Source organism: Bos indicus x Bos taurus, chromosome 4, assembly GCF_003369695.1.
Source record: "Bos indicus x Bos taurus breed Angus x Brahman F1 hybrid chromosome 4, Bos_hybrid_MaternalHap_v2.0, whole genome shotgun sequence".
Lineage (NCBI taxonomy): Eukaryota > Metazoa > Chordata > Mammalia > Artiodactyla > Bovidae > Bos > Bos indicus x Bos taurus.
The window spans coordinates 106,235,002-106,262,913 of NC_040079.1; the positions used below are offsets into that span (position 1 = coordinate 106,235,002).

Here is a 27,912-nt window from a genome sequence, read left to right on the forward strand (position 1 = left end):
CTGCTGCTTTAAGAAAAAATAACATATGGTGCCATGTGGTCTGTAGGTTATAGTCCTCAATTCAAGTAAGTCTTCTGTGCCTGTTCTAGTAGAATAGAGGCTTGAAATCCTGAAGGCACTGGGATCTTTGGGTTTTGATCTTCTGATCTTAGGGTTGTCTGAAAAGGAGACACAAATGGTTCCATCATGGCACCATTAGATTAGTGGTCTAATCTACTTGGCATGAAAATCCACATTGAAATGAAAAGAAATGAAATGATATTCACTGGGAAAAAATGTCAAAAAAGGATAAACCTTCATCCTATAAAGCTCATATTTAGTAAAAGTTATCTGCATACCAATAAAAATTAATAGTATTCTGCAGTAATTTTTGGAAAGACAAGCAAATATGCTTGATAATGGGCTTCCCTCGTGCCTCAGTGGTAAGGAATCTGCCTGCCAATGCAGGAGATGCAGACAACACCAGTTTCATCCCTGAGTTGGGAAGATCCCCTGAAGGAAGAAATGGCAACATGCTCCAGTATTCTTGCCTGGAGAATCCCATGGACAGAGGAGTCTGGCAGGCTACAGTCCATGGAGTCACAAAGAGTTAAATGCTACTGAGCATAATGGGTCCACAGTATTTTTCTTTCTTTTTTAAAAAATTTTATTTTATATTGAAGTACAGTTGATTAACAGTGTTATGTTAGTTTTAGGTGTACAGCAAAGTAATTCAGTTATATATATATATATATACACACATGTATGTATTCTTTTTAAAATTCTTTTCCAGTTTAGGTTATTACAGACTATTGAGCAAAGCTCCCTGTTCTATACAGAGGGTCCTGTTGGTTATCTGTTTTAAAAATAGCAATGTGTTCATGCTGATCTCAAATTCATTCTCTGTCCGCCCCCCAGTTAACTGTAAGTTTGTCCTCTAAGTCCATGAGTCTGTTTCTGCTTTCTGTGTGCATGAGTGCTCAATCACTTAGTCGAGTCTGCTCTCCACAACCCCATGGACTGTGGCCTGCCAGGTTCCTCTGTCCATGGAATCCTCCAGGCAAGAACATTGGAGTGGGTTGCCATTTCCTACTCCATTTTCTGTTTTGTAAATAAGCTTATTTGTATCAGTTTTTTTGAAAGATTCTGTATGTAAGCGGTATCAAATGGCGTTTGTCTTTATGTGACTTGACTTCACTTAGAATGATAATCTCTGGGTCCGTCTGTGTTGCTGCAAATGGCATCGCCTCACTCTTCCTCATGGCTGAGTAGCATTCCATCGTGCAAGTGTACTGCATCTTCTGTGGATGGACATTTAGGTTGCCTCCGTGTCTCGGCTGTTGTGGACAGTGCTTCAGTGCACATCGTGGAGCATGTATCCTTGTGAACCATGTGTTTCTCTGGATATATGCACAGAGTGGGATTGTTAGGTCATACCTTAGGTCTGTTTTTAGTTTTTTGAGGAACTTCCATACTGTTCTCCATAGTGGCTGTACCAATTTACAGTCCTACCAACAGTGTAGGAGGGTTCCCTTTTCTCCACATCCTTCTAGCATTTATTGTTTGTAGATTTTTTTTTTTTTTGGTGATGGCCATTCTGACTGATATGAGGTGGTATCTCGTAGTTTTGATTTGCATTTCTCTAATAATTAGCAATGTTGAGCATCTTTTTATGTGCCTGTTGATCATCTGTATGTCTTCTTCAGAGAAATATCTACTTAGGTCTTTTGCCCATCTTTTGATTGGATTGTTTGGCCTTTTTTGATATTGAGACACATGAGCAGTTTGTAAATTTTGGAGATTAATCCCTCATTGGTCATATCATTTGCAGATATTTTCACCTATTTTGTAGGTTGTCTTTTGTTCATGGATTCCTTTGCTATGCAAAAACTTCTGAGTCTAATTAAATCCCATTTGGGTTTTTTTGTTTGTTTGTTTGTTTTTTTCCCACTATTCTAGGAGTAATGGAAAGATGGTAATGGAAACTGCAAAAAAGATATTGCAGTTTATGTCAAAAAATGTTTTGCCCCTATGTTTTTCTCTAAGAATTTTATAGTATCTGATCTTACATTTAGGTCTTTAATCCATATTGAGTTTATTTTTGTGTATGTTGTTAAAGAATGTTTTATTTCATTTTTTACATGTAACTGTCCAGTTTTCCCAGCACCATTTCTTAAAGAGATTGTCTTTTCTTCACTGTATAATCTTGCCTCCTTTGTCATAAATTAATCGGCCGTAGGTACGTGGGTTTATTTCTGAGCTTTCTATCATGTTCCGTTGATCTGTTTTTGTGCCAGTACCATACATTTTTAATGACTGTCGCTTTGTAGTATAGTCTGAATTCAGGGAGCCTGATTCCTCCAGCTCCATTTTTCTTAAGTCTTAAGATTGCTTTGTCTCTTTGGGGTCTTTTGTGTCTTCATACAAATTTTAAGATGTTTTGTTCTAGTTCTTTGAAAAATGGCATTGGTAATTTTTCCATCAAGATATATACATGTACATTTGTGTGTGTATATGTGTGAATCTATCTAATGCTTATGGGAGTTTATATTCATTTTAAGAGAAAAAAATAGTTGATGTGTTCACATCATTGGTTCTGAAAGGGATTGGTGAGAATATGCTCATGGAAGAACATGACATGAAGAGCAATCTCAACACATTGTTGACTGGGGGATTTTTGCAGAAATTAATGCTTATGGCCAGTTGATTTGTTATGTAAGTGAGTATTGAAATAGCTCCTGTCAATACCGTCTAAGTAACAAGAGATGTATTAATACGTCTCTGTTCAGTAAGTTAATTGCTCACCCCCAGAAGTAAGTATGACCCTAGTATTGTTGCCTATATTCCCATTACTGTGGTAATTTCCACATACAGGATGTTTTTATGCCTGTGTGTATAGCTGTGTATCAAAATACCATTTTTAAGGGATGTTTTTATAACTTTGTTTTTTTTTGCTTTACATTCAATTGCAATTCGTTTTTATGGTTTAGAAAAATAAAAAGACACAGACACCCATGTGTCTACCACTTAAGATGTCAAACTTGACACATGCAGCCAGAAGCCCACATGTACCTGTCCCAATAGCGCCCCCGTCTCCCAAGAGGTAAACCTATCCTGAAGTTGGTGTTTTTCACTCCCACACCTGCTTTCTATACTTACTGTAACATCTGAGTGTATCCCTAAGCGAGATGAGTGTTTGCTTTTGGATGCTTGGTTCTGACCCAGTGCAACAAGAACACAGACCCAGAGGTTCCTGTACTGGTGCCTTTGCCTATTTTCGTACTCGTGCAACTGTGTGCTTTGCTTGGAAGAAAATAATAGTAAATGGAAATATTATTTTCAAATGCTGTAGTGTGGCTGGCATACAGTAAGGCTGTCTTATGGATGTGCGGATTTATAGAATTTTGGATAAATATAGTTGGAACAGCATATTTTTTTATTTCTTTTTTTAAAAAAATTTACAGTGTTGTGTTGGTTTCTGTCATACAACAGGAATCAGTCATATATTATTATACATATATCCCCTCCCTCTTGAGCTTCCCTCCCCTTCACCCACTGCATCCCTGTAGGTCCTCACAGGGCACCAGACTGGGCTCCCTGTGCTGCATAGCAACTTCTCCCCAGCTCTCCATCCTACATGTGATAGTGTATATGTGTCGGTTGTACTTTCTCCATTCATCCCACTCACTCCCTCTCCCACTGTGTCCACAAGTCCATCCGTTCTCTACTTCTGTGTCTCCATTCCTTCCCTCAAGACAGTTCATGGGTACCATTTTCTAGATTCCATATGTATGTGTTAATATACTGTTTATTTTTCTCTTTCTGACTTGACTTTGCTCTGTATAGCTGGTGATAGTTCCATGCACTGGAGTGGTGCACAAGCTCCCTACCTGCCTTACTGTCCCCGCTGCTGCTCTTCTTCCTAATGGGAATGGTGTCAGTGTTTCTCCATCACTGTGGAAGAAGGATGTTCTGGCTATCTATTGTTGTGTAACAAGTCATCCTGAAACGGTAGTGGCTTCAAACAGCAGTTGACGACTCTTTCTCCCAGTTCTGTGGGCTGACTCAGTGCACTGGGGCACTTCTTGCCTGTGATCTCTGTGCGGTGATGGGCAGACAGCAGCTGGGCTGGCATCGTCTGAAGGCTGTGCTGGACGGCCGGGGTGGCTCCCGCATGTGGCTGGTGCTGGTGCTTACTCTGGGCTGGGAGCATCTGGGGCTCTTGTCCAGAGCACCTGCTGGGTTCCTCGCTGTAGCCTGAGCTTTTCAAACCTTGGCAGCTTGATTCTAAGAGAATGCTTCCCCAAAACAAGCATTCTAAGGGTACCGGGTAGAAACTGCAAAACTTCATATGGCCTAGCTTTCAGTAGCATTTCTGCTTCATTCTGTCGGTCAGACAAGCACTCTGCCAGTTCAGCTTCAGGAGGAGAGAAGTTAGACACAGTCTCTGAGTGAAGGAGAATGACAGCAAAGAATCTTTAAACTGTCACTGGAGGGTTCAGTTAGCAGTGTCATAGGATAGGAGCATCCTCATTGCCCTGCACGCTATGAAGGGTTCCTAGTTAATCACATGTCTTCTCCAAGGACCTGTTGGTGATTCTAGAACCCATTCCTGTTCCATAGCACTCTTGGTTGCAGGGAGCAGAAGCTCACTGAAAAAGGAGTAACTCAAAGTTTCCATTAAGGATATACATGAAATCAAGGGCTCTGGAAAATTTAAGTGGGCTACTCTCTCTGTTTTCTCTGTGGCTTCTTGGTCTCTCTCACAACGACTTTGCATCTCTGCATAGTTTTAAAAGACTTTCCTTTTTTCTTATTGGAATATAATTCCTTTACACTGTTGTGTTAGTTTCTACTGTACAGTGAAGTGAATCAGCTACAAGGCTTTGCTTTTTTAGAGCAGTTTTAGATTGACAACACTGAGAGAAAGGTACAGAGATTCCCCATGTACCCCCTGCCCACTTACCTGCATAGCCTCGCCATGGTCATCATCCCTACTGGAGTGGTGCATCTGTTACAACTGATGAAACTACGTCGACACGTTAGTCCTTCAGAGCCCATAGTTCACTTTAGGGTTCATTCGTGGTGTCATGGATTCTGTGGCTTTGGACAAATGTATAATGACATACACCCATCACTATAGTATCATGCAGAGTGTTTTCACTGCCCCAAAAATCTGTGCTCCATCCATCCATCCATCCATGTTTTCCTCCCTGCCCCACCTCTAGCAGCCATTGATGTTTTTGCTGTCTCCATAGTTTTACCTTTTCCAGAATGTCTTATGGTTGGAACCATGCAGTTTTGTAGTCTCTCCAGATTGACTGTTTTCACTTAGTAATGTGCATTTAAGGTTCCATGTCTTTTCACAGGGCTTCCCTAATGGCCCAGTGGTAAAGAATCCACCTGCCAAACAGAAGATCTGCATTCGATTCCTGGGTTGTGAAGATCCCCTGGAGAAGGAAATGGCAGCCCACTCCAGTATTCTTGCCTGGGAAATCCCAGAGACAGAGGAGCCTGGTGGCCTACCAGTCCATGTGGTCACAAAAGAGTCAGGCATGACTTGGCAACTGAGCAACAACAGTGTTCCTTGAGTGTATCATAGTTTATCTGTTCTCCTACTGAGGGACATTCTGGTTTCTTACAAGTTTTGGCAGTTGTAAATAACACTGCTGTAAACATCCTTGTGCCAGGTTTTTGTTGAAAACATAAATTTTCAACTCCTTTGGGTAAATACCAAAGACTGCGATTGTTGAATCTTTACTATGAGACTATGTGTAGTTTTTTAAGAAACCTCCTAACTGTTTTCCAAAGTGGCTGGACCGTTTTGCATCCTGCCAGCAGGGCCACTCTGCATCCATGTCAGCATTTCATGCTGTCAGTGTTCCATGCGTCTTTTTGCTTCTATAATCCATCTTCTCTTCCTCATGGTGTTCACTTCTTCAAGAATTCCTTTCATATTTTTGCTGGCCATCTGGTCTCTCACTTTGCAGTTTGACCTTCAACTTATTATCCTCAGCTCTAGCTAATTGCTTAATTTTGTTTTTTCATTTAATTTTTTGAGAGGAAATTTGACTGGCAAGCCTCAACTTGTGTGCTTGGTCACAGAACACTAGTGTGTGTGTGTGTGTGTGTGTGTGTGTGTGTGTGTGTGTGTGTGAGTCAGTCATATCCGACTCTTTGCAATCCCTTGGATTGTAGCCTGCCAGACTTCTCTGTCCTTGGAATTCTCCAGGCAAGAATACTGGAGTGAGTTGCCATTCCCTTCTCCAGGGGATCTTCCCGACCCAGGGATTGAACCCGGGTCTCCTGCATTGCAGGCAGATTCTTTATCATCTGAGCCTCCAGGGAAGCCCATGACATGCCAGATATTCATACCTTTGCTTGACAAATCTATTTGTTTCAACTATTTATAAATGTGTTCAAACCCTTTGTTGCACCATTTTGGTTTTTAGTTTGAATTCTGTAAGTATCCTGTGAATAACAGTGTAGGTACTTCTGTCATAAAATATACCCAAAGCCTTATTCCTTATGACTGAGCGTGGAATCACTTTCAGTCAGTCATTTCAAACCAGGGAGAAAATTCCCTCACGTAATGAACACATGTGTCCTGGCAATCAGAGCTGGTCGTTGGAGTGTCAAAATTGGATTTAAGTCTTCTGTGATCATTCTCTTCCCAGGGTTTTCTGTGGAGATGTGGCCTCATGGTATAGTATTCTTAAGGCAGAATCCTAATTCCTCTCTGCAGGTGCACGTATCCTACTTAGAAATATAGACTGATACAGGAATCAATCATTAAGTTGAATTTCTATGAGATTGCTGCTGTGTCACGTGTCAAGTAGCCAAGATTTATTATGTGTTATAATGATGCTTTGGAAATAAGGGTATTATTTTTAATACTTACATTATAATTTATTTATAGTTTAATGAAAATCTAATGTCTAGTTACATTGTTATTGTTTTTATTTGCAGTATCTCTAGGAGACTTTTTGCATACCCCTGAAAATACAAAACCATGTTGTAAGGCTTCCCCCCTACCATGGTAAAATAATAGTTTAATAGATGACTTCCAACAAGATTATAGTGAATTAAGTTATCCTTGTTTCATAAACTTTAGATTATTTAAAATAATTTTCATATTTTTACAAACAAATTGTACCAAACATACATATTTTAGTCAAGATCATATCATAAATGTTTTCTCTCTTTCAACATATTGTGATTTTTCATTAAAAAAATAACCGTATTAAAGCTAGAGTAGAAAACAAAGCAAAAGAAACTGTCCATAATTCTTCAGTTCTCATACTGTAAGTTTTCTTAATCTGTATTTATGCTTTTTCCCTGACTTCCAACTCTACTGACTGCAAGGCTCAGAGGTTGTATCAGGTATTATTAATATATATGACCTGTTGTCTTTGTCAGATGTGGTCCTGCTTTGCTATTTGAGCTCTTCCTTTATAACTTTGTGCTGACAGCTAATTGTATCCTGGGGGCCTTGGGTGGATGTTGACAGAACTGAGAATCTATAAGTGCACAGGATAGGACTCTTGTCTGACTGTTCTGCCTCTGCAGAACCTTGTGTCTGACATACAGGAAAGGCTTAAAAGTATTTATGAGATGAATAAAGAAACGCTTGACTAGAAGGTGTTGGTGATGAGGGCAGTAAATGTAGGACAGTCATTTGATACACTGTGTTGCCACTAACTCAGTTATAGATGGGCAGTGAAGACACCGTACCTCCAGGGATTGGAACAGGGTGAAGGAATTGATGGACCTTAGGGAATACCTCTAACATGCCTACACACGAACACCCCTGGATGTTTCTCAAATAATATTTTCATTGGTCACTCAGTAAAGGAACCAAGCTTTAAAAAGCTCATATTGGTTTATTTGACTTCAGTTCTAAAAATGGCAAATAAACTAACCTGCAAATATATGCAGAATCTTAAGAACAGGATGAAGATATACAGCTTGGGGCACTTGGTATAACTTACTCATTATTGCTTATGTTCTTAGTAGAAAAGATTTTATTGGATGGTTAACATGTGAAATTATGTCAGAATCATGAAGGAATCATAGGAAAGAATGGCTTTAAAAACAAAAAAGACTGACAATGCTCCAATACCACAACACATCTACTGGAGTAGGTAAACTCGAGAACACTGATGGTACCTGGGGCTGGCGAGGATGTGGAGCAACAAAAACTCTCATTTGTTCCTGGCGATGGTGCGCAGTGGCACAGCCTCTTTGGAAGACCGTTTGGAGGTTTCTCAGTGAAACCTCCTCTCACAGTAAGATCCAATAACTACATTCTTTGGTATTTACTCAAAGGGGTTGGAAACTTATGTTTTCAGCAAAAGCCTTAAAACTGCTACATACTGTAGGGTCCAACTACAGGATGTCCTGTAAAAGGCAAAACTATGCAGACAGCAGAAGGGCCAGTGGTTGCCAGGCGTTGGGAGGAGGAAGGGGTGAATAAGCAGAACACAGGATTTTTAGGGCAGTGAAAATACTTTGTATGATATTCAGTTCAGTTCAGTCGCTCAGTCGTGTCTGACGCTTTGCGACCCCATGAATCGCAGCACACCAGGCCTCCCTGTCACCAACTCCCGGAGTTCACTCAGACTCACGTCCATCGAGTCGGTGATGCCATCCAGCCATCTCATCCTCTGTCGTCCCCTTCTCCTCCTGCCCCCAGTCCCTCCCAGCATCAGGGTCTTTTCCAATGAGTCAACTCTTCAAATGAGGTGGTCAAAGTACTGGAGTTTCAGCTTCAGCATCAGTCCTTCCAATGAACACCCAGGACTGATCTCCTTTAGGATGGACTAGTTGGATCTCCTTGCAGTCCGAGGGATTGTCAAGAGTCTTCTCCAACACCACAGTTCAAAAGCATCAATTCTTCAGTGCTCAGCTTTCTTCACAGTCCAACTCTCACATCCATACATGACCACTGAAAAAACCATATTATAATACTGCTAGTATGTCAGTAACCATTTTCCCAAACCTATAGACTATACACCTCCTTGAGTGAACCTTAATTAAACTCTGGATTCTGGAGGATTATGAAAATAATTTTCCTCCTTCACAGTTAGCCCAGTAAGTCTTCTTGGGGGTAGGATTAAGGCACTGGGCTGCAGTGAGAATTCTATGCCTGGTGCTATGGAAAACTCTTTCTCCAGACTTTTACTTGAACTTGGAGCAAAAATAAAAGATATCTGATGGCAGTCAGAGTTCTGAACGCTGGCCTAATTGGCTGCCTTTATGTGTGTGTGTGTGTCCGTCCCTCAGTTGTAACCCCAGGGACTGTGCCCCCCCCCCCCCCCAGGCTTCTGTGTCCATGAATTCTCTAGGTAAAGAACAGTAGAGTGGTAGCCATTCCCTTCACCAGGGGATCTTCCTGACTCAGGGATCGAACCCCAGCCTCCTGCTTTGCAGACGAATACTTGATCATCTGAATCACCAGGGAAGCCAAGGGCTGCCTTTGGTGCCTCAGAGACGTCGTCTGATCTGAAGCAAGTCCATCTCATGATAGACCCTGAGCCAGCCAGCTGTCGCTCTTCCCTTCTCCCTTCCCCTTCTTTGGGAAAATCTCAGAGTTTTTGTTTGACTCAACACAGTTCAAACCCTGGGTTGTCCTTCTGGTTTTCTAATAAATAGGGGAGGGGTTTGTTGTAATATGAAAATATGAAGAAAGGTTGGGTCCCATCTTTAATACAGTTAAGATACTTTAGACATTGAAGGTCTGTAAATCATTAAGGAATTCTGTAGTCAAAATAGACATAATATAACAGGTAGAGCCCAAATATGAATGTATTTGACAGGTCTATAACTTAATTACTTTTTAATATCGGTCAAACCAATTCTACTTCAGTTTGTTGGCCAGGCTTCTATAGGCATATTAAAACCCTATGAAGTTGAAAACTTGAAACTTAATATTTGTAAAGCACATTAACAGTGTACCTTTTTTCTGCCTTGCCATGTATTTAAGAAATTAAGAATAGGAGATTTCAATTTGGTATCTGTCTCAAAAACAGGTAAGTGGTAAGAATCTGTTCTCTTTTCAGAATTCTTAACAATCAAGTCACAGATTTTTCACTTAAGAGCTTAATTTACACATCAAATCAAAGGAGAAAATTCCATATTGCTTTGTATTAGGAGGCGTGCATTTAGTAAGTTTAACTAGGTGTATTCATTTTCTAGGCTGCCATAGCAAAATGCCACAGGCTTAACAATAGAAAACGTTTTCCTCACACTTGTAGAAGCAGGAAGTCCAAGATCAAGATCTGCAAGTTTGGTTTTCTTCTTAGGCTTCTTTCCTTTGCTTGCAGGAGGCTATCCTCCCCCTGCATCCTCACATGGTCACCCCTCAATCTGTATATTGTCTTTATCCTAATCTCTTAAGGACTCTGGTCATATTGAATTAGGGCACACCCATAAGACTTCGGGAGAAGGCAATGGCACCCCACTCCAGTACTCTTGCCTGGAAAATCCCATGGACAGAGGAGCCTGGTGCACTGCAGTCCATGAGGTCGCTAGGAGTCGGACACGACTGAGCAACTTCACTTTCACTTTTCACTTTCAGGCATTGGAGAAGGAAATGGCAACCCACTCCAGTGTTCTTGCCTGGAGAACCCCAGGGACTGCGGGGCCTGGTGGGCTGCCGTCTATGGGGTCGCACAGAGTCGGACACGACTGACTCGACTTAGCAGCAGCAGCAGCAGCATAAGACTTGACAAACTGTCGGTCAGGACTGAAGCGACTTAGCACGCATGCACGCATATGACTTCATGGGCTTCCCACATGGCACTAGTAAAGAACCTGCCTGCCAATGCAGGAGACATAAGAGATGCAAGTTCGAATCCCTGGGTTGGAAAGGTCCCCTGGAAGAGGAAATGGCAACCCACTCCGGCATTCTTGTCTGGAGAATCCCATGAACAGAGGAGCCTGGCAGGCTACAGTCCATAGGGTTGCTAAGAGTTGGACACAACTGAAGCGACTTTAGCACACGTGCATTTGACCTCATGTTCCCTTCATTACCTCTTAACAGTCTCTGTCTCCAAGTGCAGTCACATAAGAAGTATAGGCTCAGGTCTTCAGCATATGAATTTTGGAGGGACAGGATTCAGCCCATAACCCCAGGAGTTAAGATAAGAGTTATTTTCTCAGCTGCAGTACAGGTTCAGGTTCTTGATCATGGCGGGTGCTGACCCCTCGTGCGGCCACTGGGTCCAGCACTTTCCCTTCGCAGCTGGATGGAGTGAGCGGCACCTCAGCCTCATGCCCTCATATTTGCCAGCTTCTCTTTAAGATTGCCGAGCACCTGCCCATCTTCAATATTTGGGAACAGCAGCCGAGTGCTGTTGGGCACTGCGTTTGAATTTAATTCACCCACTGTTATTTGCTGAATATCTGCTTTTGTACGCGTGTTCTTCGTACAACGTGATAATACCTATACTGCATACAAGTGACATGCAAGTTATTTTCATGTCTCCATTTAACATTGAGGTAGAGAGTAAATGGAGAAGGAAATGGCAACCCACTCCAGTGTTCTTGCCTGGAGAATCCCAGGGACGGGGAGCCTGGTGGGCTGCCGTCTATGGGGTCACACAGAGTCAGACATGACTGAAGCGACTTAGCAGTTTAGCAGAGAGTAAGTGGAAAATGTGTCGAAGCTTAGATTTCCTAAGAAATCTTTGTTTCCCAATTTACTCAAATATCACATTCTGTATCATTCTGTGTTCCCTCATATCTCAGCTGGTAAAGAATCTGCCTGCAGTACAGGAGACCTGGGTTTGATCCTGGGTTGGGAAGATACCCTGGAGAAGGAAGTGGCAACCTGCTCCAGTGTTCTTGCCTGGAGAATCTCATGGATAGAGGAGCCTGCGAGCTACAGTCCATGGGGTCGCAGGAGTCGGACACAACTTAGTGATTAAATCACAAATCATTAGACATTTACTAGTGTAGACCTTTATTGTAGTTACAGTTTTATAGTTTTATTTGTATCTAAATAATCAAAATAATGTACATAGGTTTTAGTTTAAAAAAAAAAAAAACCTCATACTCCATAAGTTCATATTAATCTATTTTTGACACATGTAAGCACACATATTTGAATGTCACTGTGCAATTAGATATTCTTAGCACATGTCACTTGTGAAAAGCACTTTAAATCTAAGTACATTCAATTGAGCATAATTAAAATATCAAGATACATATTCTTCATATACATTTTGCCACTTAATTTTTTAAGTAGCTCTAAGTATCTACCATGTGAATTCAAATTAAAAGGAGGTGATTAAATTACAGTTATATTTAATGCTTTTAGTTTAAAATATAGCAGAAATTACACTGTGTTAAAAAAAATACACTGCTGTTTTCTGTGGACAGCAGACTGATGACAGAATCAAATTTTTTTTTTTTTTTTTTTTACATGGAACACTGTTACTCTTCTCTGAGTATTCACGAGACTGTTGCCTAGAAGGGTGGGGGCAGAAACAGGGATCATTAGGGCTTTATCATCTCGTGAGTTCTTTTGGCGCCTCCCAAATCCCAAGAAAGAATGTTCAAGGAGTGCATCCTGGTTAGTAAAGAAGCATTAAGAGAAAAGCTCGTTTAGTTTCTAACAGGTGAGAGAGAATGAGTTATGGGGCTCCTGAACATCTTCTAGATTATCTAAAAGGTTATCTTTTAAATAATGTGTTTAGGCTGCTGCTATTTCCTGTGATTGTAATCATGAGCAGAACGCCTCAAGTCATGTTTAATTCCCGTGTACCTTTTTTTTTGATTTGTTCCCACCGCGCAGTTTGAGAGATCTTCGTTCCCCAACCTGGGATTGAACCTGGATGACGCCTGGCATGAAAGCACCAAGGCCTAACCACTAGACTGTCAGGAATTTCTCTATTCCCATGTAACTTTAAAACCTACTTGGTCATAATCATTGGCCCTAAAACAAGTTGCATTTTAGTGGAGAGCATTGTTCTTGGAACAGAGAATTTGGGCAGTACATTAAGATTCTAGAAACTGTTGCCTTTCTAAATATTTGATTTCTTGAAATTCTGCTTTTAAGAAAGAAGTATTTCTTCCCTCAAAAAAGTTAACTGTGCAGATCAGAAGAGTCAATAATGAAGTAAATCATATAATACGGCAGAAGGAATTTGGGGGTGAAAGTGGGAGAAAGAGAAGAAAACATCAAGCCGACAGAAGCAGTTCGCCCTGAGCAAAAGCTGTGAGAGAAGCCCCGTTTCAGGTTCTTTGCAAGACTATCTTGCCCCTTTCGGAGAGGGGGTATTAGAAGGGAAACACCTATATTTTACTTCGAGGCTTGAGGACCGTATCATGGGAAAAATTAGGACATTTGGAAAGAATGATGCTTTTTTTTTTTTCTTTTTAAACTTTACATAATTGTATTAGTTTTGCCAAATATCAAAATGAATCCACCACAGGTATACATGTGTTCCCCATCCTGAACCCTCCTCCCTCCTCCCTCCCCATACCATCCCTCTGGGTCGTCCCAGTGCACTAGCCCCAAGCATCCAGTATCATGCATCGAACCTGGACTGGCATCTCGTTTCATACATGATATTTTACATGTTTCAATGCTGTTCTCCCAAATCTTCCCACCCTCTCCCTCTCCCTCTCCCTCTCCCTCAGAGTCCATAAGACTGTTCTATACATCACTGTCTCTTTTGCTGTCTCGTACACAGGGTTATTGTTACCATCTTTCTAAATTCCATATATATGCGTTAGTATACTGTATTGGTGTTTTTCCTTCTGGCTTACTTCACTCTGTATAATAGGCTCCAGTTTCATCCACCTCATTAGAACTGATTCAAATGTATTCTTTTTAATGGCTGAGTAATACTCCATTGTGTATATGTACCACAGCTTTTTTATCCATTCATCTGCTGATGGACATCTAGGTTGCTTCCATGTCCTGGCTATTATAAACAGTGCTGCGATGAACATTGGGATACACGTGTCTCTTTCCCTTCTGGTTTCCTCAGTGTGTATGCCCAGCAGTGGGATTGCTGGATCATAAGGCAGTTCTATTTCCAGTTTTTTAAGGAATCTCCACACTGTTCTCCATAGTGGCTGTACTAGTTTGCATTCCCACCAACAGTGTAAGAGGGTTCCCTTTTCTCCACACCCTCTCCAGCATTTATTGCTTGTAGACTTTTGGATCGCAGCCATTCTGACTGGTGTGAGATGGTACCTCATAGTGGTTTTGATTTGCATTTCTCTGATAATGAGTGATGTTGAGCATCTTTTCATGTGTTTGTTAGCCATCTGTATGTCTTCTTTGGAGAAATGTCTATTTAGTTCTTTGGCCCATTTTTTGATTGGGTCATTTATTTTTCTGGAGTTGAGCTGTAGGAGTTGCTTGTATATTTTTGAGATTAGTCGTTTGTCCGTTGCTTCATTTGCTATTATTTTCTCCCATTCTGAAGGCTGTCTTTTCACCTTGCTAATAGTTTCCTTTGATGTGCAGAAGCTTTTAAGGTTAATTAGGTCCCATTTGTTTATTTTTGCTTTTATTTCCAATATTCTGGGAGGTGGGTCATAGAGGATCCTGCTGTGATGTATATCGGAGAGTGTTTTGCCTATGTTCTCCTCTAGGAGTGTTATAGTTTCTGGTCTTACGTTTAGATCTTTAATCCATTTTGAGTTTATTTTTGTGTATGGTGTTAGAAAGTGGTCTAGTTTCATTCTTTTACAAGTGGTTGACCAGTTTTCCCAGCACCATTTGTTAAAGAGATTGTCTTTAATCCATTGTATATTCTTGCCTCCTTTGTCAAAGATAAGGTGTCCATATGTGTGTGGATTTATCTCTGGGCTTTCTATTTTGTTCCATTGATCTATATTTCTGTCTTTGTGCCAGTACCATACTGTCTTGATAACTGTGGCTTTGTAGTAGAGCCTGAAGTCAGGCAGGTTGATTCCTCCAGTTCCATTCTTCTTTCTCAGGATTGCTTTGGCTATTTGAGGTTTTTTGTATTTCCATACAAATTGTGAAAGTATTTGTTCTAGCTCTGTGAAGAATACCGTTGGTAGCTTGATAGGGATTGCATTGAATCTATAAATTGCTTTGGGTAGTATACTCATTTTCACTGTATTGATTCTTCCAATCCATGAACATGGTATATTCCTCCATCTATTAGTGTCCTCTTTGATTTCTTTCACCAGTGTTCTATAGTTTTCTATATATAGGTCTTTAGTTTCTTTAGGTAGATATATTCCTAAGTATTTTATTCTTTCCATTGCAATGGTGAATGGAATTGTTTCCTTAATTTCTCTTTCTGTTTTCTCATTATTAGTGCATAGGAATGCAAGGGATTTCTGTGTGTTGATTTTATATCCTGCAACTTTACTATAGTCATTGATTAGTTCTAGTAATTTTCTGGTGGAGTCTTTAGGGTTTTCTATGTAGAGGATCATGTCATCTGCAAATAGTGAGAGTTTTACTTCTTCTTTTCCAATTTGGATTCCTTTTATTTCTTTTTCTGCTCTGATTGCTGTGGCCAAAACTTCCAAAACTATGTTGAACAGTAATGGTGAAAGTGGGCACCCTTGTCTTGTTCCTGACTTTAGAGGAAATGCTTTCAGTTTTTCACCATTGAGGATAATGTTTGCTGTGGGTTTGTCATATATAGCTTTTATTATGTTGAGGTATGTTCCTTCTATTCCTGCTTTCTGGAGAGTTTTTATCATAAATGGATGTTGAATTTTGTCAAAGGCTTTCTCTGCATCTATTGAGATAATCATATGGTTTTTATTTTTCAATTTGTTAATGTGGTGTATTACATTGATTGATTTGCGGATATTGAAGAATCCTTGCATCCCTGGGATAAAGCCCACTTGGTCATGGTGTATGATCTTTTTAATGTGTTGTTGGATTCTGATTGCTAGAATTTTGTTAAGGATTTTTGCATCTATGTTCATCAGTGATATTGGCCTGTAGTTTTCTTTTTTTGTGGGATCTTTGTCAGGTTTTGGTATTAGGGTGATGGTGGCCTCATAGAATGAGTTTGGAAGTTTACCTTCCTCTGCAATTTTCTGGAAGAGTTTGAGCAGGATAGGTGTTAGCTGCTTTGTGTGGATAGAGTGCCATTCACTCAAGAAGCGTGGTGCTCGGCTTCCTGCTGACGTAGTTGTAGCTTCTGTAGCCCCATGCCCCTCTCTGGTTGCTCTTAGCCCTCCCGGAAGCAGAAGTGGATTTATGAAGATCAGGGACTTCAGAGGGACGCACGCAGCTAAAGCTGTTGTATGCAGATGTGTACTTTTATTTGTGTCGGGAGCGAGATCAGGCGTCTGGCCTCCACTTGTGCTCTTCTCGGTCGTTTCAGTCGTGTCCAGCTCTTTGTGTTGACCCCATGGACTGTGGCCGGCCAGGCTCCTCTGTCCATGGGATTCTCCAGGCAAGAGCACTGGAGTGGGTTGCCGTTTCCTTCTCCAGGGGATCTTCTTGCCCCAGGAATCGAACCTGTGTCTCTTAGGTCTCCTGCATTGGCAGGCATTTATTCTTTATCACTAGTGCCACCATAAACCCTAGCATCCTGTTGGGATGGCTTTAAAGGCCAAATGTTAGAACTTGATCTTGAACATTAAGGGTGATTGTGTTGCCTTTCCCTTCTAGCGGTCGTATTGCCTGATCAGAAGGAGTGCATGGCGCGTTGCTTTCGGCAGGGGAAGCTCTTCTGTACTGCACTCAAGCTAGTCTCTTTCTCAGCCCCTTCTGTGCACATCTCCACAGTATCTTGCCAGCTGTTGAGAGCAGCCCACCCCTAATAGAACAGCAACCAGCCCACAAATAGTGTTCTAATCTGTGCTGGTTATCTACCTAGCCATTGTCTTTTTTACCAGGACGTGATGATTACCTGTTTCTCAGTTAAAAAAAAAAAAAAAAAAAAAAAACCTTCAAAATGTATAAGTACCCAGAATGTATTGAACGTTACCGTGAATTTGATTAAATATAACTGAATGAATTAGTATTAAACAAAAGCCATCAGGTTATGCTGAGCTCTAGGGCATCACCTGTCACTCAGTTAGAGGAGTTCTTTCCATCCTTTTTTTACTCCCCCTTTTTTTTGACCTGATAAGGCCACTTCCTATGAATCCTGAATATGACCGTGCTTTCCTATGAAAGAAGGTTTAATCTGCAAGTTCCTAGGAAAGGGAAATTTGAAAACTCAGTTGCACTGGCTTTAAAAGGGCTTGTTTAAATTCACCTAAACAGAGTTCCGTCATGTATTTATTGATGGTACCCAGTACCACTGATTGAGTGCTGCGGTGTGCTGGTGCTTGGTACTTGTTTTGGTACCAGAAACCAATTTGGTACCAAATCCGGTACTTGTTTCCATGTTCTGCTCTCATCATCCTCTAAATAACACCCAAAATATGGGCTCCACGAGGGCGAGGATCTTTGTCAGTTTCGTTTATTCCTGTCCACCCGATTCTACAGTTGGCACGTTGAAAGCATGAAGAACATTAATGTCACTGTGTCCATTTTACAGATGAAGTAAGTTTTGAGTGTGTAAGAAGCTTGTCAGAGCCTAAGCTGTCAATCATGGGGCTGCATCAACTCCCAGCAGCGCCCCCTGTTTCTTGAGCAGCTGCTCTGTGTCAGGTCCTGTGCTGGCTATTATTTAGTCCTCACGATGAGTCTGTGAAATGGTTACAACTCTTTGTTGTTGTTCAGTAGCTAAGTCATGTCCGACTCTGTGACCCAGTGGACTGCAACATACCAGGTTTTCCTGTCCTGCACTATCTCTGGGAGTTTGCTCAAACTCAGGTCCAGTGAGTCGGTGTTGCTCTCTAACCATCTCATCCACCTTGCCCCCTGTTCCTCCTGCCCTCAGTCTTTCTCAGCATCAGGGTCTTTTCCAGTGAGTTGGCTGTTCGCATCAGGTGGCCAAAGTACTGTAGTTTCAGCTTCGGCATCAGTTCTTCCAGTGAATATTCAGAGTTGATTTCCTTTCAGATTGAGTGGTTTGATCTTCTTGCTGTCCAAGGGACTCTCAAGAGTCTTCTCCAGCACCACAGTTTGAAGGTATCAATTCTTAGTGCTCAGCCTTCTTAGTGGTCCAGCTCTCACATCTGTACATGACTACTGGAAAAACCATAGCCTTGACTAGACGGACCTTTGTCGGCAAAGTGATGTTTACTTGTTTATTTTTTTGTCTCTACTTTTTAATGTACCGTCTAGGTTTGTCATAACTTTTCTCCCGAGGAGCAAGCATCTTTAAAATTTCATGGCTGCAGTCACCACCCACAGTGATTTTGGAGCCCCACAAAATAAAATCTTTCAGTTTCCACTTTCCCTATCTGTTTGCCATGGAGTAGTGGGACTGGATGCCGTCATCAAAACAGGCCTATGTAGTGTTTAAACTCTGGCTGCCTGCTGCGTCTTCCAGTCTTTGGGCAGAGGACTTGAAGGCATGAGCAGTGGCCTTGGGCTCTTCCTTAGACGTCACTAACTGCTTCATCCTCTCATCTATGTTGCAGGTCAGACTGACTTCGCCGTAACTTACACGGGAGAGCCAGAGTGTAACTTTACTGTTGCTTCTTAGGGCTCTTATGTTGTTGTTTTGGTTTATGCTTTAGAACTTGAGTTGTGGCTCCTTACGCCAAATCCCGATCCATTTGATTCTATTTTCTGTATCTTTGAAGGCTATATAGTAAGACTAAGACTAATAATTGTCAGTTTCTGCTGTGAATCGAAATTATCCTACAACTCTGTGTGTGTCATTAAAGCAAATCTGCAAGCTTTATAAAACTCCCCTCCACTCCTCCTCCTCGCCTCAGAACTTGTGCTGTTCTGCTTAAGTGTAACATAATTATCTGTTTATCTTTTCACTCTCCCTAGATCTTTTTCTCCTTAATACCCTAAATAAATTTTCATTCCACCTTGCTTGCTTCCGTAAATGACTAGCATTCTCTCTTTCTCCCCTTCCTTGAGAAATGGAGATGACAAGAGCTCTCTAATTTCTCAGCCTCACTCTGCAATCACAGGTCGCTGCACGCTGGACTTCACCTCCCTGTCTCAGCAGCCTTGGCTGGCTGCCATCTACCCTTCAGGAAGCCCCTTTCTTGACATCTGTGCCTGTGTCACTGTGCACGGTGGTGTACAGCTGGAGGGTCTCATCATTCCTTAGCTCTTTGTTGTTTTCTTAGTCACTTAATTGTGTCTAACTCTTTGCGACTCCATCAACTGTCGCCCACCAGACTCCTAAGACCATGGAATTTTCCAGGCAAGGACACTGGAGTGGGTTGCCATTTCCTCCTTCAGGGGATCTTCCTGACCCAGGGTTCAAACCTGTGTCTCCTGCATTAGCAGGCAGGTTGTTTACCTCTGAACCACCAGGGAAGCCCGCTATCCTGGGTGTTTCATCTTCTTTCGCCCCATATAAACCCTCGCCTTCAGGTAGCACATACGTAGGTGATGCCGTCATCCGGGTCTCAGTCCTTAATTCCCAACTTGCCCTTTTAGTGCCTTCTGGGTGTATCATTTCTCTAAGTCTCTTTGTTCCTTCATTTTACACATATGCAAAAACTCAGGTCCTTTCTCTGATCCTACCCACTTTCAGCCCCGCACTCAGCTCCAAGCCCTGCTGATCTCTACTGCATCTCCCACTGCCTGTCTCAGGGCTTCCCTGATGGCTCAGCGGTAAAGAACCTGCCTGTGAATGCAGAAGACACACAAGATGTGAGTCCAATCCCTGGGTTGGGACGATCCCCTGGAGGAGGGTTCCCCTGGAGGCAACCCACTCCAGTATTCTTGCCTGGAGAAGTCCATGGACAGAGGAGCCTGGTGGGCTCCAGTCCACGGGGTCGAAAAAGTCAGACACAGCTTAGCAATTGAGCACACACCCCCGCCCCTACCTCATCACCAAGTAATGGTTCTCATTCCGGCCTTTCTTCTCTCTCACCTAGTCTGCTAAATGCTTGCTTCTTATCCCTGCTTCAGGGGCTCTCCCTCCTAGTAAACTCTCCCCTCGCAGCTCAGCTAGTAAAGAATCCGCCTGCAACACAGGAGACCGCGGTTTGATTCCTGTGTCGGGAAGATCCCCTGGAGAAGGGAAAGGCTACCCACTCCAGTATTCAGGCCTGGAGAATTCCATGGACTGTATAGTTCAGGGAGTTGCAGAGTCGGACACGACTGAGCGACATTCACTTTGCTGCCCAGTCACCTTTCTGAGACCTAGATACTAGTCCAAACACTGGCCGGCTCCTAAACTTACCAGCTTCCTTCCCACCGCAGGCTCACACCCAGGCACCTCCCCAGGGGGCAGCTCCACTCACCACTCCTTCCCTGCTCTGGCCCCAGTAGTCTTATTTTCCACCATACCGTCTCATACCCCTTCCAGCCATTTGAACCGATGATTCTTCCATGCTCCCATGATAAGCAGTGGAAATCAGTGCTCAGGCTCTGGAGTCCAGCAGGTCTAGTTTTAAATCCAGGCTTCACCTTCTTAGCTGTGTGACCTCTGGCAAGGTACATAACCTCCTTTCAGCCTCACTGGCTTACTTATAAAATGGGAATAATATTATCACCTATCTGATGATGGTTTGAGGACTCAAAGAGAAAGTCTAACAGGGCTTTTAGCAAGCCCTCAATAGATGTTCCGGGATGATCACGTTGATTTCATCGTAATTATCCTTATTAGAATCTCTTTGGACAGTTGTGCTGCTGGTTTTATTTCCCTTCTGAGTGTGGCGCAAGCTCTTGTCAGGGTGACTGTGTCTTTCTCTGCCTGGATTACCTAAATCCTAACAGGGGTTCAGTGACCAGTTTACATGTTATCTTCTTTTTTCTTTTTTCACCAATTCTGTTTTTTATTTTTTTATTTTAGTTGTGGCAAAAACACATGACATATACTTGACCATCTTAACCATTCTTTTTTCTTGATTTATTTGTTTATTGTACTGGGTTTTCGCTGCTGTGTGAGGGCTTTCTTGTTGCCGCGAGTAGGGGCTGCTCTGTGGTACCGCACAGGTCTCTCATTGTGGCCTCTCTCATTGCAGAGCACGGCTCTTGGTGCGTGGGCTCAGTAGTTGTGGCTCACGGGCTTCAGTTGCCTGTTGCATATATAGGATCCTCTCGGACCAGGGATCGGGCCCATGTCCCTAGCATTGGCAGGCAGATCCCTATCCATTGTACCACTAGAGAAGTCCTTAGCCATTCTTAATTGTACGATTTCGTAGTGTTAACTGTATTCATACAGCTATGCAACACATCTCTAGAAGTTTTTCATCTTAAAAAACTGAAACTCTGCTCTTAGAACAATTTTTCTTTTCTTCCTTCTGCCAGTCCCTGGAAACGATAGCTTTCTATGAATTTGTCCTTGAGGTTCATCCATGTTGTAGCATGTGACAGGATTTCTTCCCTAAATAACAGTCCAATATATGTATTTCCCACCTTTTTTTTTGTATATTCATTGGCTGATGGACATTTTGGCAGAAAATATTTTTAATATTCTCCTTTAAAAAAAGGAACTTAGAGATATAATCAAGCTGAAGTGGAAACCTTGTTTACATCTTGATTCAAACAAACCAGTAAACACATTTTGGAGCCAATTTGTATTTTTAACTTTGGACTAGGTATGAGATGATACCAAAGAAATATTGCCAATTTTATTATGAGTGAAAATAATATTGTGATTTTGTTAGAAAATATCCACACATTTAGGGAGCCATACTGAATCATGTAAAGGTAAAAATTATGTTGTGTGATATCTGCTGTAAAATGCATCAAGCAGTAAAAGGGAAAGGGTGTTTAAAAAAAAAAGGACAAGTTACACAAAGCCACAGTAACCAAACAGCATGGTACTGGCATAAAAACAGGCATATTAAGCTAATGGAATAGAATAGAGAACTGAGAAATACACCATTGTGCATATGGTCAAATGATCTTCCACAGAAGTGGCAAGACCACACCGTGGGAGAAAGAATGGCTTTTTCCAACAAATGGTGTTGAGAAAACTGAATATGCATACATGCTAGGTCACTTCAGTCACGCCCTACTCTTTGTGACCCTATGGACTGTGGCCCGCCAGGCTCCTCTGTCCATGGAATTCTCCAGGCAAGAATACTAGAGTGGGTCCCCGTGCCCTCCTCCAGGAGATCTTCCCAACCCAGGGATGAACCCACGTCTTTTATGTCTCTTGCATTTGCAGGCAGGTTCTTTCCCACCTGGGGAGCCCTTGAGAAAAGAGATATCCACATGCAAAAAAATTAATTTGGCCCCTAACCTTACATTAAATGTAAGACCTGAAACCATAAAACTACTAGAAGAAAACACAGGGGAAAAACTTCATGACATTGGATTTGGCAGTGATTTCTTGGTATGACACCAAGGGCACAGGAGCAAGATTAGACAAATGAAACTGTATCAACTTTAAAAACATCTGTGCACCTGTTATCTCCTTATGTGTTTTACCCCCTCCCCAGATTATCCAGGCTAGCAGAAACCTTTCCCTCCTTTGAATTGCATGGCGGTACGTCTGGACCTTAGCTCTTACCACGTATTTATCTTGTGTGCCATTTTTTGTATTCATAGGGGATATATTTCTTGGACTCAGTAGAAAACCCTTCCGTTTGCTTGTTGGTTGTGTCGCTCTGAAGTGTAAGTTGCCGTATTAGTTTGTTAGAGCTGCCATAACAGAATACCCACAGGTGGGGTGACAAGGTAAATTTATTTTCTCACATTCCTGAAGGCTGGAAGTCCAAGATCAAGGTGTTAGCAGGGTTGGTTTCTTCTGAGGCTCCTCTTCTTGGCTCGAAGACGGCTGCCTTCTTACTCTGCTCCACATGGTCCTTTCTCTGTGTATACATGTGTCTGTATCTTGGTTTCCTCTTATTGTAAGGACACTAGTCACATTGGATTAGGGCCTACCCACAGGATTTCAGTTTACCTTCATTAGTTCTTATAAAGTCCTATATTTGATATTAGTCACATTCTGATACTAAGGGCTAAGACTTTAATACATGAATTTTGGTGGAACACTGTTCAGCACATAATAGTTGCTTCCATCTTTCTATGCCTCAGTTTCCTCTTATGTAAAATCTGGGGAAAAAATTACCTCTTGAGTGAACAGAAAGCATATAGAATATTGATGCATGCAAAACCACACCCTAATAGCCTGTGATGGATGTTTAATGAATGTTTATTACCTCCAGACCTCTTTAAAACTCCTTGAGAACAGGAATGCTTTCTCACTCATCTTGTGTCCTTACTGTTGCTAGGACAAACTTGGAACCTGATTGCTTAAAAATATTTAGTGAATTGGGACTTCCTTGGTGGTCCAGTGGCTAAGACTATGGGCTCCCAGTGCAGGAAGCCCAGGTTCGATTCCTGGTCAGAGAACTAGATCCCACATGCCTCAACTAAGAGTTCGCATGCCTCAACTAAGACCCAGCACAGCCAAATATATATATATATATATATATATATATGTTTCTTTTTTAATTTGTTGAATAAATACATGAATGAATGAATGATCAAGCCTCAGAAGTGAATCTGCAATAGGTGCATGAGTTTCTGTTTAAGTGGGTCCAGATACTGGATATTAACTAAGATTTCAATCATAAAAACTATACTGAGAAGCTGGAAACAAGTCAGCCTCCCCACTGTAAATATTTTAGGCCACATGGAGCTGGTTCTGATGTAGAAAACTGTCGCCTGGCCTGCTTGCCACAGACTCCAGAAAGTCACAGGGAAGTGCTTTGTGACGAAACTGTACGCATACAAAAAGCAGTGTCTTCCCAGCCAGAGGCTTCAAGTGATGAGGGACACGGAGACATCACGTGCACAATAGGTGCTCCTGTCCGCGGTCTGCAGGCTCGGCTGTCTTTGATCTCTGCAGAGGAGGGGTGTGGGCACGGCGCTGTGAATGGACAGTCGGCCAGGAGGCTGGAGAGCAGCCGTGGCGCACCGTTCAGTGAGCGGGTCTTGTGGTGCCCACACCCCGTGCATCTGATGATAAGCATCTTCTCTTGGTGCCTCGGAGTCTCTCATTTCCTTCCAGTTTGACTCCAAAGGACCGATTCGTCTTCAGCCCCACTACAGCATGCCACTTTGAGTCTGTAGGTTCTTTCTTTCTGAAGCCCCAGAGGTAATGAGCCCATCATCATTTTCCCCTAGTATCACTGCACTCTTTTCTCCCCGCTGCCTCTGTTTTCTGCAGCTCTCTGAAGGGAACTTTTGCATCATCTTTAGTGATTAGACTTCACTGTGCTGTCCTAAAAGGTTGATATCTATCAGTTGGCTTGGAGTCAAGGAAGTTGAGTATTATTTCTTATTGTATATAATATGAATTTTTGTAGGTATTATTTATAAGATAATGAATGGGCTTCCCTGGTGGCTCAGTGGTAAAGAATCTGCCTGCCATGCAGGAGATGTGGGTTCGATCCCTGGGTCAGGAAGATCCTGTTGAGAAGGAAATGACAGCCTACTCCAGTATTCTTGGCTGGGGAAATCCCATCGACAGAGGAGCCTGGCGGGCTACAGTCCATGAGGTTGCTAAAGAGTCAGACACAACTTAGCAACTATATAACAACAAAGGTAATGAATAAGATAGCAATTCTATACCTAAACATCATAACCTTTAATAATGTTATTACTACTTGGATATGTATAAAAGGTTTGTTAGAAGTTCAGATGTAAAACATGTAAATGTTACTCTCTGAAAGTATGTAGAAAACTGGAATTAGAAACCAAAGCCTTAAGCCCTTTAAGCAGCCTCTCGGAGTTGAAAGGCAGCCTAGAGATGATGTAGTGAAGTAAAGTGATTCTCAACTCTCACTGTGCATTTTAATCACATAGGGAGGGGCCGATGCAGAAATTCTCATTTAATTTGCCAACCGTAAGATCTAGGAGGCACTGCTTTTGAAAAGCTCTTCAGGCAGCCATAGCATGCCACCAGGGAGGACAGTCATCAGCCTGAGAGCTAGAGGAGAGGAAACCAGTGTGTTTAGAATCACTGAGCACCGTGCCGGCTGCTGTACATTCTCCATCTCTTTGATCCTCGTGACAAGTGAGATGGTTCGACCAGCTGTGACCGAGGCTCCATCGTCACACGTGATGCTCAGCTGCCCCTTATCCGCTCTTGGCAGCACGTGGTGAGTGTGCGTTAGAGTTCTGTTCTGTCCTTCTAGAAGACCCAAGTACATGCGTACTGACTGCTCTCTAGTCTACCCTCGGTGGACATGGTCTTCCCTACTTTTGAGCTTTTAAAAGTCAGCCTCAAGGACTTCCCTGGTGGTCCAGTGGCTAAGGCTCCATGCTCCCAGTGCAGGGGGCCTGGGGTTCGATTCCTGGTCAGGGAACTAGATCCCACATGCTGCAACTAAGACCCAGCACAGTCAAATAAATAAATAAAAACAAATATAAAAAAATAAACGTCAGCCTCAGGCTAATTCCAGCTCAGCAAATCCTTCCCAGCAGTTCTGCCCCATGGAACAGTTTTTAAATTTTTATTTATTTTTGCAACCTGAATACTCAACTCCAGAAGCACAAACACAGTCCTTTACTGTGCCCTCAGCCCTGGTACCAGGCCAGGTCCCTCTCATCTCTTTGTTTTGCCTCCCTTAGGCAATTCCCTCCCTGTCACTTGGAAAGATGCAGGTGCAAACTCACAAAAATATTCCAGGGCTGCAGACAGGCAGGGGTTGGTGTCTTGGCCCACCTGCAGATCTCAGGCGGGTGAGCAAGGTGTGGCTGTTGCGAGCCCTAGAGCAGGGGAAGCAGCCTGGCTTCGTGTGGGCAGAAGACCCCGGCAGGCTCTCCTTCCCCTGTAGAGGGGCCTTCTGTGGGGCTTTTCATGAATCCAAACCAGGTTTTCTCTGCAACTTCCTTAGTTACCCAGGAGAGATGAAGATGATGGGTGAAACACGAGATAAGCAAGTACAGACAGGGAGTCGGTGGCTGTCTAGACAGACTTCCCCGTGGTTTATATGTGTGGAGAGAGGAACATCCCAGACTGTTTTTAAGAATGTATGTCTTGACTAAGTTTGGTAAAAATGGAAAAATAATTTGATTTAGACAGTTAAAGGATGAACATTTTTCTTTGGTTTTTTTTTTTTTTTTTTTGGTTAACATTACCTCTTGTATTAGATAAGTTATGCAGCAGTATTTATTTTTCTTTATGGAAGCATCACATGGTCTATGTGGAAGAAACAAAAAATATAGCAGAAAAGAAAATAAACCATCTGTTACCAGTGTAGTGTATCTCTGCTACGTGATGGTCAGGGATAGCAGGCAGAGAGGCATGCGTGTGTTTACACATCTGAGAGTTTTTGCTTCATAATGCATATTATCTCCCACCTTATTCTTACTGGCAGCATAATATCTCATTGCAGGCATACACTCAAGTGCATTTAATCTATACCTTTCCACTGCATATTTATGTTGTTTCTGATTTTTATTTCCAGGTATTAAACCATACTTCAGAGGCCATTCCTATAACTGGTTTTGATTAATACAGGCCATTTTCTGAGGGCACACACATTGGTAGGATCAGAGACTGTAGCAAGAAGTAGTTTGGTATGAAATTGACCCAAACTGTGCCTGTTACCACAATAGCATCTGCTACACTGTAAATGTCAGCACCGCGTCTGTGGTCTGGTTTGGTGATGTGGCTACGTAATGAAGATTCTGAACTACATGTGTGGGTCAGCCTTGGTTTGGAAGATATAAAAATGTGATATGTTTGAGACAAGGAATAACAAGTTGAAGTATAGTAAGAATGTAATTGCTTATAATAAATATAGGCTTATAGCTTCAGAATAGCTTAAAATTTCCCTTAGAGTGTGCACTTTAGAGATTTCCACAGATGATCTCGGAGGTGTGGCATCCAGCCATTTGCCAGAATGAGCACATGTTGTTCATAGTTTTGGCTGTAATTGATTTAATGCATATTTTTTGTTTTTACTACTTTGACATTTATCTTGTATGAAAAGAGCAATTCTATACTCAGGTTAATACATAAATAAAATATAACAATACCTAAGGCCATAAAATGGTGTTTGGTGAGGGATCTGATTTTTTAAGAGAAGTCAAAAATAGCTTTCATCTAAGTTTGCCTGTTCTCTGGCAATTTTTGAAATAGTGATGGAATTGTGAAGTATTTATAAAAAAAAAAATCATGGGAAAGCCCATGTTCTCCTTGCCCCCTTCCCGTGCTGAGGAAGGCACAGTCGTGTCTCTTTAACTGGACACCACTTGACTTTCATTTCGTGGCTGCCTTTGTGTGCTTGGCTTGAGTCTTGTGGTGGCAGTTGATTGCGCTTCAAGGAATGTTTGTCATTGTAGCGAGAGAACTTGGGGGAGACCAACAGGAGTCTCTCTGTGTCGGACCAGGTCTCTGGTGTTTGCTGTCTTTCAGCCTCCACGTGAAGGATACAGAGCCTGACCCAAGTCCTCCCAGGCAGGCACTGTATTTTGATTCAAATTCATAATCGCTGTTTTAATTGTTGGGGCAAGAATTGAAACTCCAGTCTATTGAGAATATAATATTCTGTGCTCCTTTGAGGAGAATCACTCATCTCTTCCTGAACCACCTTGCTTTATACTAAATCTTTTCTTTTCCTCCTTTTTTAGGCAGGGGGCTCTCAGGTGATTTTCACCAACCCTTTGGAAATTGTCAAGATCCGTTTGCAGGTGGCCGGAGAAATCACCACAGGGCCCCGAGTCAGCGCTCTGTCCGTCGTCAGGGACTTGGGCTTCTTCGGGATCTACAAGGTGAGTCCTGTTAGTCGTTTATTTGAGAGCATGCTCATCTCCTACCCTAGTAAGTGTTCATTGGTGTGAAATTGATTCCTCACATTTGTCTACCTGGAGAAGATCTTCTGCCGGAGCTCATAGGGCATCTTCATGCCAGTTAGGAAGAGGTGCCCCTTCCTGGCATCTGCCAAGTAGCTGTCCTTAGAAGACATAAATCA

General features: G+C 42.2%; 1 protein-coding gene across 3 annotated transcripts in view; it reads left to right on the top strand.

Moving 5' to 3' along the window:
* Positions 1–27,912, top strand: part of SLC25A13 (solute carrier family 25 member 13) — a 231,183-nt gene that overhangs the window by 166,228 nt on the left and 37,043 nt on the right. For all 3 annotated transcript variants that reach the window (XM_027540106.1, XM_027540105.1, XM_027540108.1), the window contains exon 14: positions 27,572–27,712. In XM_027540106.1, coding sequence (XP_027395907.1) covers positions 27,572–27,712 — 141 coding nt within the window. The remainder of the gene's footprint in view (positions 1–27,571; positions 27,713–27,912) is intronic.